At 41.6% G+C, this 13,130-nt stretch overlaps 1 protein-coding gene across 1 annotated transcript in view; it reads right to left on the bottom strand.

Moving 5' to 3' along the window:
* NOX3 (NADPH oxidase 3) overlaps positions 1-13,130 on the bottom strand; it is a 59,594-nt gene that overhangs the window by 28,700 nt on the left and 17,764 nt on the right. The window contains exons 8-10 of the mRNA XM_027079294.1: positions 8,726-8,818; positions 6,560-6,813; positions 97-259 (exon numbers count right to left, since the gene is read on the bottom strand). Coding sequence (XP_026935095.1) covers positions 97-259; positions 6,560-6,813; positions 8,726-8,818 — 510 coding nt within the window. The remainder of the gene's footprint in view (positions 1-96; positions 260-6,559; positions 6,814-8,725; positions 8,819-13,130) is intronic.

Here is a 13,130-nt window from a genome sequence, read left to right as displayed (position 1 = left end):
TTAATTAAAACCCTCCCCAGGAATCGGCAGATGATAGATAGAAGGATGCTGAACCTTTGAATTCATGGAAGGGTAAGCTGATGATATTTTCCATACCTTGTTCAGCTTCCACTGGGTTTGTGACTCACAGCATTGGTACCAGATAGATTTCAGAAGAGCGGCAAAGGGAGTGACCCCTATTCCCGTGGCAATGCACATGCTCACTGGATAGTGAAACACATCTGTCAGTGCAGCTCCGAACGGCCCGTCCACCGCCAGCCTGCAATCACAAGGTGTGCCGTTTGACATTCAGAACACTCCGCTCTTGAAAACAAAGCCATCCTAAACGCGTGCTTTGTATAGGATGTGGTAGCAAATGCGTGCAGGGAAGTTGGCTCTGTGCTTGAGAATGCCCTATTGGGACACACATAGTGTAGGGCTGTGGTGGCCGGCCTTATGGCACAGCTCTTTTTTACAGTTCTTAAGAGTTTGTTTTGCCTTCAAGCATCATGAAGATTGGTAGAAGATGCCTTTTCTTTTCCTTTTTTTTCCCATCTGCCCTCAGAGGGAAAACACAGAATCATCAAGGTGGCTTAGAAGGCTTATCTGTCCTTTTGCTAATATGATTCTCCCCGTTCCCACCTCTTCGTATGTTTATATAATTTTAGTCTAATGGAAGCCATTCATTTGGAATAAACATAATTTTGGAATAATTTGTCAGTTGTGTGGAATTTCTAAAACTCATTATTTTAGATTATGCGAACTCAAAAATCTGTGATAATTAGGCCAGGGGTTGCACTGATGTTTCTTCTTTGCTTAGCAAATTTTTCTTTATAAGGATAATGCATATTCATTGAATAAGTGCAACTGTCTTTAACTTGGTCCTAAATGGACTGACCCCGGATTCTGCTCCATCTCTCATGGCCAGTTCTCCACACTGGTTTTTCTTTTGTTTCTTAACGTACACAGGACCCTCTTTGGCTAAGGGGCCTTTGCACATGATAATCCAACTAGTCACTTGGAATGCTCTGCCCCAAGTTCTCTCCTATCCTCTTATTTGGTTCATAGTTACCCTTCCATTAGGTCTCATCCCAATTATCATTTCTCTGGGGAAGTCTTCATGGATTTCTTAGACTACGTTAAATCCCCTCTTAGATAATTTATAACACCATGCATCTCTCCTCTGTAGTCCTTATCACAGTTGTAATTTTATAGTTGTTTTGGGTGGTGTGTGTGTGTGTGTGTGTGTGTGTGCATGACTTAATTTGTGTCTGTTTGGTCACTAGACTCTCAGGTCTGCAGAGGTAGGGACCATGTCTGTCTTTGCCCACCACTGCATCCCAGCACCTTACATGGAGCTGTTCAATAACAATTTATTGAATAAATTGTAAAGGGAATGTTTAAAATATTTCAGTCAACGGAATGTATTAAATAACCTCAACTATTCCAAAAGCACACATTTACATATGAACAAAGATATGCTAATTAAGACGCTTCTAAGTTATTCATAACCATTCCCTAAGGAGTGTCTGTTGAAGGCACCCGAGGTTGCCCCTTTTGGGCTTACTATGTGTTCATGAAAGTTCAATTGGGTTTATTTTAAAATATTCCATATGCCAGACCTCCTAACAATTCAAATTAACTCTCCTCAAGTTATCTTAATTAATAAGGCTTTATTACATATTGATATATGGAAATAGAAGAATAAAAATAAAAGGTCATTAATCAGAAAGGGTTAGTATCTCAGCCCACGGTAGATTCTTTTATAAATAATTAGATAAGGGGAATTGAGAGAAAGAGAATAAATATGAAACGGTCCACGATTAAAGTGTCTTATTGTTAATTGTTTTTATAATTAGTTGTATTTGGGATTTATTTGACACTGATTTTAAACGGTAACAATTAAACCCAAAGAAGAATTGTGTCATATAATTCATAGAAGTGCATAATAAACAAATTTCTACATAATTAAAATTGAGAACCTAAGCTGGAAGCAGCAGGAGGAAATATTGAGTCCTACCTCCTGGTTCATACAGAGATTCCCTCCTTTCACATCCCTGATCACTAATCACTTTCCCACGTGAAATTGTAGGGCCCCTTGTTCCATAGAGGGGCAGGGAGGGCTAAGTATTAGACAGGTTTTCCTCCTGTCTCACTGGGATCTGTCTTCTGACAACTCATGCCTTTTGCCTGCCTGAGAAACAAACCAGGTGTTTTCCCTTTCCTGCCTCTCAACCCTTAAACTAGTTGATCTAGATATCATGACACCCCAACTGTTCTTTTTTGGACCAAAATATCTCCATCTCTCACAATGTTGAATTGGCTTCTTTTGCACAAATTCTCATTTGTCAAGTTCACTCAGTTACTTCCTGTCTGATGTGGATACAGTTTCTAATAAAGCAGCTTAGAAGTGAGCCCCCTTTCCAGCAGCCACATCACCTGGCCCTTGCTGCTCCTGTCAGCAGCACCACCCACCACCTCATCAACCTCCCGTCTTGTCTCTCTGAACCCATGAACTTTATTCATCCACGTTGTCCCTCCTGTGTCATCAGCACTTTCACTGTCAACTCTGTGGTAGATGACCTTTCTTATTTTGCCAATGACAATAGTAGCTAACTTTTTTTTTTTTTTACTATGCATTATGCTAAGGGCTTCATATGGACTGTCATATTTAATCCTAAACAGAACCTATGTACTATTACTGTCATCTTCATTTTACAGATGAGGAAACTGAGGCAGGTGTTACATACATCCTCCAAGATCCCATGCAAAATTGGGCTTTGAACCCAGGCTGTCGGACGCTGGAACCCTTGGCTCTGGGCAGTAGATTAAATCGCTAAAAACTCTAACACAGACTCTGAGAAATTCCTCCATTTTACTTCAGAAGGTGAGGTCTTTTATTTTATTTATTTATTTTTATTGAAGTATAGTTGATTTACATTGTTTCAGGTGTACAGCAAAGTGATTCAGTGATACATACATATATATCTATTCTTTTTCAGATTCTTTTCCATTATAGGTTATTGTAAGGTATTGAATACTGTTCCCTGTGCTATACAGTGGGTCCTTGTTGTTTGTCTCTTTTATATACAGTAGTGTGTATCTGCTAATGCAAAGTCTTTTAAAAGAGCTTCATTGTCCTTTTTCCTGAGTTCAGAGGAAGAACTTCCCTGCTCTTCACTAAGCTTTGCATGTCCTCTTGGGGTCCTCAGTCACTGCTTGTCTCACAGGTTCCTGGGACTGGATTAAATCCTTTCTGGGTGCAAAGCAGTGAAAAATTATGGTACTCTCCCTAAACTGTTCCGTTTAATCCAAAATTAAAACAATGATGAGAGGTAAAATCATCGAAGGAAGTTCAATAAGATTCTGATTTGTCATGTGCTGAAGATTTAAACAAATTCTAGGTTTTGGGGGGTTTCTTATGCCTACACATATATAGAGGCAGAGGTCAAACGAAGTTAACAAATGAAGGGAAGCTGCACTGTGTACAACAACTCATTTTTATTCACCTGGTAAATATTTATTGAGTGCCAGCTGAGAGTTAGGGCCCGTTCTGGTCACTGGGGACAACAAAGTGAATCAAAGAGATAAAGTCCCCATTCTCGTGTGGGGAGATAAATGGTAAACAAATAAACAACCAGGTATTTAGTGTGTCAGGTGGAGAGGAAGAAAGTAAGGCGCGGGGCACAGTGATCACGACGAGTGTGGAGTGTCTGTCGGGGTTGCTGGATCACAGGAAACGGGAAGGGAAGGTCTCATTAGGAGACATTAGAGCAGAGACCTGGGGGCAGTGAGGGGGCGGCCAAGCAGAGACCGGGGGAAGAGTGTGCCAGGGAGAGGGAGCTGCAGCGGCAAAGGCCCTGAGGCGAGTGTGCTTGGTGTGGGAGGGAAGCAAGAGGCTGGAAGAGTGGCTGAGTGAGCGAGGGAGCAGGTGGTGCAGCAGGGGTGCCCAGGGAGGTCTGGGGGCCAGATCATGTCAGGCCTTGCGCTGAAGATGCACTCTGGAGATAAAAGCATGCTAAGTATCATACGATATTATGTGGAACCCTAAGAAAAAGATACAAATGAACTTATATACAAAACACAAATAGACCCACAGGCATAGAAAACATACATATGGTTACCAAAGGGGAAAGTGGGGGAGGGATAAATTAGGAGGTTGGGATTGACATGTACACACTACTGTATATAAAATAGATAACCAACAAGGACCTACTGTATAGCACAGGGAACTATACACAGTATTTTGTAATAATCTCTAAGGGGAAAGAATCTAAAAGAAATAGATATATGTATATATGTAAAATGGAATCACTTTGCTGTACACCTGAAACTAACACAACATTGTAAATCAACTCTACTTCAATAAAACAAAAAGAAAGCAAGCATACCGACTACGGAGAAACACTTCCCGAGCTCTTGTTGGGGGACTGGCTGAAATGAGAGCTGGTTTGTGAAGAGGAAGGTTGGTCGATAGGCCGGACGACTGTATACACTCAGAGCAGAAACCAGGCTAGCAAACAGGATGAAGGTATCCACCTTGGCAATGCCAAGGGAGGGCTGGGACCTGTGTGTGTGCATGCATGTGCGTGTGTGTATGTGTGTTTACTTTCATTCCTGATTTTAAGCATTCACACTACACTCTGAACCTCAGAATTCTGTTACACGGCTTCCTTTCCATGATAAAAAGGATAAGGTCTTAATGGAATAGTCAGATGTTGTCTTGTGACTTGGGGCTCTCGTCTGAATAGATGATGTTTGTACTTGGTTTATCATCACATTGCTCTTTAGTACCAGTGTTTGAAATGAAGACTGTGGCTCTTCCCACCCACTCAACACAAGCAAGCCCAGTGCTACGTAGTCACAGTTCAGTGTCCCATGGGAAGACAGAGGAGGGACAATAAGCTGAGTAGATTCTGTGCCTTAAATTTATTCTGGTGCCTAGTTTACCACCGGTAAATATTTGTTAAATTAAATGAGTTGAAGCGTCCATCTTGGGTCCAGGTATTCATTCCTCATCAAATATTTACTCTGTATCCACTACGTGTCAGACACTGTTCTAGGCATGGGACGTATAGAGGAGGACAACCTCTTGCCCTTAGGAAGTTCCATTCTAAGTGTGTCCTTACTGGGTTCACCACCTGAAGTCTTGTAGCTGTGGTCACCTGCTTGGCAGTTCCTGATACCCTCCAAGGATGGCAGAAGAGGGGATGTCTTGATGCTTCTTTTGAAATATCAAATTCCTTCACAAAGTTTTTCTCAACATTTTTTTGTGTGTGTCCCTGTTTTTCTGGGTCCCGAAACATGGGCTTTGAGTGCTTATTGTGTAATCCTGCAGCAGGAGTGGGAATCAATTCTAAGCCATTGTTTACTAAAAGGAGCCAAGGACACTGGGACTTCTGTCGCATGCCCAGGCTTTTCTGAATAGGATGTTGTTTTGGATTCAATTGTTTAGTCCAGTTGATATGCTGAAATCCTCTCTTCCGATGTGACCTTATTTGGAAATAGGATTGTTGCAGATGTAATCAAGTTAAGATGAGGTCATCCAGGAAGATGGGCCCTTAATCCAGTGTGACTGGTGTCTTTGCAGGAAGGGACCACAGAAACACAGAGACACAGACACAAGAGGGGAGGACAACATGTAATGACAGATGCAGAGACTGGACGGTCACAGCCGCAGCCTCGGAACGCCGAGGATGGCTGGCAAACCACCAGGAGCTGGGAGGAGCTAAGGAAGAATCCTTCCTACAGCTTTCAGAGGGAGCACGGCCCTGCTGACACCGAGATTTCAGACCTGCAGTCTCCAGAACTGTGAGAGAATACACTTCTGTTGTTTTAAGGCCTTGGTTCATGGTACTTTGTTACGACAACTCCAGGAAACTACATATGGTATCAGTGTTATTCCAGTTTCTCAGGTCTACCCATCATCCTTGTAGCAAAATTAAATCATTTGTTTGCACACCAGTGTTGATTTCAGAAGTCCTAGAGAATGGAGGCAATGTTTTGCCATCTTTGTATTTCTGGCACACAGTGGAGGTTAATTAATACTTTTTGCAATCACACATGTGGGACTGACATTGCACACCACCACTAACTTTCTTGATTCTCAGATTATTTTGTCATTTTCTGAGCTTTAGTCTAATCGTTTAGCTCTTTCTCCAGTGTATGGAGGCTGCCAGGTTAATTTGGACTGTAAAGCATCCTTTTTACGAAGACCAAACTTTACAAATACAATTGAAAAACCTCGGACCGTGACAGCAAAAAGTTCACCGGGCTGCCTTACTCATCACAAGCTGTTTATAATTTGCCAAAGTGATGTTTTGGACCTGGGAAAGCAAAATGTTTCCTCTCCCTGGATCATCACCTGTCTTGAACATTTGTTTTTTAAAGAAATGTACTTGCTCCAAATGGAAATCTGCTGAGTTATATCTTTTTAATAGAGAGTCTCAAATTTTATAAATGGATTCAAATTTACCATACAGAATAAGATATTGCAGAAGTTGTTAGCATGTTGATGCACTAAAGGACCTTATTTTTTATAATATTCTAACTTACACATAAAAAAGAAATGGGCTCCCACCTTGGCAGGCTCCAGGGCTCCTTCAGGGCCTGTCCGTCTGCCCCAAAGGCCTTGCATAAAGCTTCTGTCCAGTCTCCTGCTGCCCGGATGTGCACACTGAAGAAGTCCTCCTGGGGAGCGGAGGTGAGGGTGAAGGGGTGCCACTCTAGCGAGGATATGGACGGGCACTGGATCAAGACGTACTGCCCCGGTGCCATTTTAAAGTCACGCTTTTTCATGTGAAGTTCCAGCACTCCAGATGGATGGCTTACCACCTAAATCACAGCAAGAGAGGTGCTGGTTCTTTCACTCAGGTTAAATACGAAGACAATGGCCTTCATTCCATCAAAGGTTTTAAAATTTTTATATCAACTTTTCTGAGGTAGGATTGACATAGACCATGCATTATGAGTTTTCAAGAATCGTTCCAACCCGGACATGAAAGTGATGGCAACTCCAGCACAAACGGCATTGACCTCCTTCAGCGCGCTAGGTAGGAAATTTGGGTAGCTGCATCCAGGGGCAAAGTGGTGTCCAGCACGTGACTGTTTGTCCCAAGTGGCCACTATTTCGATAGCACAGTTAATTTCAGGCCCAAGAGAATATAAACTAGCATATCATCCACAGCACTTAATCATGCTTAAAGTTATCAAAATAGCCACAGAATCAACTTCGTGTTTTAAAATATAGGTCCAGTTTGTTACTATTTTCAATGATGTGCATCTTTTCCTGCTTCTTTGTGAACTAACCCTGGTATTTCTCCATTCTGTGTAAAAAACAGCCTTCGTACTCTGAAATGTTTTATTCATTTGGTTTGGTTTTAGTCAAGTCTCGTCCAATCTCCTACCTAGGCTCTGAGTCTTAGATGTAAGAAAGCGTGATGCAAAGGCTGTTCCTTTTTAAAGAGCTCTATAACTTGCTACTTATCAGAGACAATGAACTAATTTCCCTTCTTAGACCTCCCTCTTGTTTCCAGGCCCCCACGTCTTCTTTTGTGGCAGGAGGTATAAGGGGGCAGAATCTAGTGTCTAGATACTGTGACAGTATTTTTCCATTCAGAAGAGAATTTCACAGCATTTTAATCATTAGTTTCTCCTCTCCCTACTGATACTCGTTCTGATTCTGCTGTTAAATGGTCTCCCTAGTAACAGCTCGAGTAGATTTCCAGAAGTTTTACTGTCTGGCTCTTGATACAGCTTGATATCCTTTGGTGCTTAACTTAAAAACAGCAACAGGGAAGCAGTTTAAAACAGAAATATGAAGCAATTTCTGTGCATCTGCGTTCATGAAGACAGTTAAAGAGACAGAGTATTCTGTTAATATTGTATTCGCAAAGCTGCATGGGTTTGGTTAGCAGAGAGTTTCTTTTAAGAGATTGAAACAACTAGGGGGAGAGTCTGGGCTAGGCTTTCGGTCTCCTTGGCATTTATTCTTTTTTAAAACATTTTTTGGCTGCACCGCGCAGCATGCCTGATCCTGGTCCCCAACCAGGGATTGAACCCCTGCAGTGGAAATATGGAGTCTTAACCACTGGACCTTCAGGGAAGTCCTCCTAGGCACGTATTCTTGATCTATCTGCTGAGGTCTTCCTCCAGCACGAGGTAAAAATTGGAGAGCGGTGAGGAGGGAGGGCAAGATTGGAAAATATTACCACCGTGCCTTCATTCCTTAGGGCAGGGCCCTTCCTCTCCATTTTGAACCCCCCCAGTGCCCTTTCTCCCTTTGAACCTGAGGGTGACTGTTCCCGCATTTCTGTTGAGTGGTTCCAAGTGAGAGTGTGTGTATTTGAAAATATGTGAACATTATTTGCGTGTTCGCAACGTTCGTATTTTTATGCTGTGGAGGAAGTGATTATACTCTAAGTCACTATGACCCATGTAAAGCATACTCAGCCCTCCTGCGTTTTCCCCCTAGAGAGACACCGAAATAAAGAGAAATACAGATGACTCCAGGGCTGCACCATAACCCTTATCAGAATTCTGTGTACCAGTCAGAGCCCTGCTCCCTGTCTTCAGTAAAATTAGTCTCACTAAAAGATGCACAGGATACAAGAAATTATTAGAACAGAAGATGAGCCTCTAAATTACAGATGGTTCTGCAATAAAAATGGCAAATTAAAAACTTGGGCTAATAAAAAATTTTCATCTACACTCAGGTTTTTATCCAGACATAAACCTGCATGCATACCTTGGTAATGACAACTTCTTGTTGAAATCGCCAGAACCTAAGTATTCTTTCACACGCATACAAGACCACAGGGCCTAAAACCCATTTCCAAGCCTGCAGAGAGAGAGGAAAAGGAAATGAAAATAGAATCCAAATATTTCCAATTTGAACCAATCAATATGTAACATGACGGAGTTTAGACATTTTCCTTTAAGTTTGGGCCAGTTGTCAACAACAAAGATATCTCCTTGTATTAAATGCTATAACATTCAATTATTCCTTGAAGTCTACAAGCTTATTTAAGAGACTAAACCCTTCTGTATTGGTTTTTAGGCTTACTTGCTCAGTGATGCTTTTATGTAATTAGAAATAATTGCATTTGCAAAGAAATAGAAAGCAGATTGATGTTTATGTCATATATGATAGGGTCATAAATGCTCCCAAACTCAGCCAAAGTCAAAGGCTTACAAACTACATTACTGAGTTAATAGGACACGAAAATTCAATAAAAAATGTTTCGAACAGTAATTTTGGGGGCCAACAATGCATCACAACTTGGGGGATCTGCCTAGAGCAACTCACACACCCACCCTCCCACTCCCACTCATACACATGCGTGCAGCCAATGTTATATGGAATAAAACAAACTTAGTTTCTCAGCACTTTATTTTTTTAAAAGTCTTTCTTTATTGAATTTGTTACAATATTGCTTCTGTTTAATGTTTTGGTTTTTTTGCCCACGAGGCATGTGGGATCACAGCTCCCCAACCAAGGATTGAACCCACACCCCCTGCATTGGAAAGCGAAGTCTTAACCACTGGAATGCCAGGGAAGTCCCCAGTTTTCAACACTTTAAATCTAGGTTTACAGAATCAGAGCAAAAGCTTCAACACTTGTCTGGAGAATTTTGACAGGGAACTTCCCCATTCTGTGTTAACCTTTTATGAGTATAATTTGCCTTACTGAGGGTCAGTTTACCAGCAGGCCACTCTTGTACCATGGGTTGAGTTACAGCATTAGGTGTGTGCTTCCCCTAAAAGGCAAGGAATGGCAACTTAAAATTTTTGAAGATTTGATATCTAGGTTTGATATCAAACAACCTTCTGAGGCATATGATATTCTCTTTATTTTGCAGAAAAGGAAACTAAGGCTCAGCAAGATGAAACAAATTGTCCGGGGTCACAAAGGTGATAAACAAGGTGCACAGTGAAGACATGAACTGGTCTTGACCACCCAGCCTGTGCTCTTCCCATGTTATCATGCTTCTTTCTGTCCAATGCTGACATTAGAAAGGGTACGTATTTTACAAACTATTAGAGACTCATTAATTCATTGAATTTTAGGAGGATAAGCGTTCTTGGATATCTAGTCTAGTCCTTCTTTTAAAGAAGAAATAACATAACGTTCTGGGAATGAGTATGAGTTGCCTAGGGACACAGAAGGCGGTCCCAAGAGAGCCAGGACTAGAACCCAAGCCTTCTCCTAACTTCCCCGAATTCCCTCCTTGGAATTCTAAATCCACCGACCTTACTCTTAGAATCCTATCTCAGGAACAGAAAGGGTGTCCCCTTCTCTTGAACTCAGATATTCACTAAAAACCTCACCGACGGACTCATCACCTTCCTTGTTCACTACTCCCCTATCTATTATCCTTCTCTGTCTTTTCTGTTGACATGATGACACAAGCCCCTCAGCATCATTTTTGCTTCTGTTGTCTTTCCTGTTTCTTCTACATCTCTCTTGTTTATTTCTAGGTCTGTTTGCACTGCACTTTTCCTCACCTACATCAACCTTCTGTGCTTTTTCCCTGGGAGTCTCTTGTTTGCCTGACAAAGGCTCGATTTATGTAGGCAACACAAAGCAATTTGACCCACTTATTCTTTTCTGCCTCAGTGGGGTTCAGCAATGTGTGCAGAATAGCAGAGAGAATAAACCCTTCTGTCCACCTATGCTGTGGGTGAGGTAAGGATGATGATCAGAGTAAGGGATGAGGCAGGAAGGGGTAGACATGAAGGATGCGGTTGGACCAAAGCAGTGAATCCTTAGGTCTCTTATGCTCGAATGAACCAAAAAATATTTTGAGAGTTGGCTTGGATATTTACAGAAATGATAACAAGGATGCAATTCTTTCTGTATGAGCTTAGAGAGAGATTTGCAAAAACACTCCCATAGTTTCTATGTAATTTTACAAGGAATCTTCCACACCCATTTTAGAAAGTTTGCGACATCATACACTTCATTTTGTTGGTGTCAAGTCAGTCATGCTCTCTGCTTTTTCCATGTTGACAAAATGGAACGGATTATTTTTCTTTGTACGGTTAGTCAGGGAGGAGAATGTAAGCTATTAATCCTTGGCTCTATCTCTATCTAGTATATAAATTGCTCCAGGAGGAGAAAGCCCAGTTTAGTTACACTGTGATACTCCTGGGGCCCCTGGAAGGTAGGAATGGGGGGAGAGGATGGCCAGAGATGAATATTCAAAGATAAATATCCTGGCAGTGATGACCAGGATAGGCAAGAGCAAGTAAAAACAAGAAGGAGACACGGCCCAGAGCGGGAGGGGCAAGGTAGAACTTGGACTGGGTCCCAGAAGACCTGGCTTCTGGTCTTGGGGTAACCATCCCTCACCCTATGCCTTTAGGAAAATCTTGGGTATTTTTATGTTCAAATTTTCTGCTTTATAAAATGGGAGAATTGAAGGAAATTATTATTTGGGTTCCCTCCAAGCTCTTATATGTTTTAGTTCTACTCACAGAGATAAACACAATGTCGGGGTCATAGAGCTGTAGATAGCAGCAGAGAGATGACAAAATGAGGAGTGGAAGGAGGCCAGAGATTCAGAATGAATGTCGAAGAGTAGAGAGGTGAAAGTTCATGGCCACAGAGTTAGGAGCTCTGGCTCCTTGATGTGATTTTGCTAGGAATGCCCTTTGTGACCATAGGTAAGAAATAAAAGCTCCTTGGACCTCGATTTCTCCATCTATTAAATAAAGGGTCAGGTCTATTTAGTATCTAAGTTTCTTTAATGTTAAAAGACCTGTGGATTTTTAGCTTTATTTTTTCTTCTCTAAAAATACTCAAAAAGTCATGGTACAGTGAGTATTTTATGATAGAAATAAAACCATGTTGATTTAAAAGCTGCAGTAATGAAACTTGTTTCCTCCACTTTCACTCCTGGTTTTTCATTCCTACCAGAAATAAGAACATGCTGGCTTTGATTTTATTTTATGTATGTGTTTATGAATGGCCTCTTTTTCTAGACAATAAGATTTCCAGGAGCGGAAACCACATCCCTGAATCCTGCGTCTACTGCGATGCCAAGAATATAATAACCACTCGGCAAAAGTTTGCTGAATTGACTCTACCTCAGTTAAAGCTTTTTCCTATACCACTGACATCATTCCCTAGTAATTTAAAAAGTGCCCGTCTTATTACTATTATGATTTGTTAATGTTGCAGTTAAATGAACTAAGGTGCTTCTTTGGCTAAGGAAGACCAAGGCATCTTTTGGGATGGATTTTGCATGAGGAATTCTATAGAGTCTGGAGTCTTGCATGTGTCTGTGAGTTTGGGTAGAGAGGGGGAGTGAGACAAGTGGGGGAAAAGGGGATTGCAAAGTATAACTGTTTCCTTTGATCAGTTCAGTTTATATGAAGTGATGTACAAAGCATCCTTAGCTCTACCGTGGGAGTAGTACACCCCTAAAGGTGAACTGATAAATATTCTATTGAGAAAAGCACCGTGAAAATGCACCGAGTTAAGAGAGGCAAAGAGGAAGAGATGGATTCCTGCAAAGACGGGGTAGGTGTGGTGCAGTGAAGCGAGGGCACTTGTCCTTGGGATGCCTTTTGGATTCAGCGTCTCTAAGACATCAGAGAGAATATCGTACAGCTCAGCCAAGCGGTAATTGCAGAGCCCACACACGCTTTGAATCAGGATCCATTAAAAATAATGGGAAAGAGTGACAACCTGAGTTTGGGTGTGCAAGGAAGTATAGCAGAGGAGAGGGAACAGGGAGGTGGGTACGTTCCCCCCTTCTCATGATAGTTAACGTCAGCACACGCTTCTGGGAGCAGGCTCTAGTCTGTATTCATGAGGTGTGGGAGAGTATTGATTTTTTTATGGAGACACTGTAGCTGAACATTTTAGTGAGGCATTCATGCTCCTCATTAATATGCAGGCTGGGTAGTGGCTCCCGATGGTTGGGTTTAAGACAGAGGCAATCTATACCGGCCATTAAAAGAACCACAGTCTAATGGACACATCCATTCCACTTCTCTCGGTTTTAAACATTCTTCCTAGCTGTTTCCACTCTTAAAATCCAGCGCTTAATTTAATAGAGTTAGGGATTTTCGAAAAAGTCAATCATTATATTCTTCATATGCTGATGACATAATTTCCCGAATCCTCACCATTTATATACTGA

The sequence above is a fragment of the Aethalodelphis obliquidens genome, unplaced genomic scaffold (genome assembly GCF_003676395.1).
Source record: "Aethalodelphis obliquidens isolate GAN/ISIS:26980383/991018 unplaced genomic scaffold, ASM367639v1 scaffold3, whole genome shotgun sequence".
NCBI classification, from domain to species: Eukaryota; Metazoa; Chordata; class Mammalia; order Artiodactyla; family Delphinidae; genus Aethalodelphis; species Aethalodelphis obliquidens.
The sequence above is the reverse complement of the archived record's forward strand: the minus strand, read 5'-3'. Positions and strand labels throughout refer to the sequence as shown.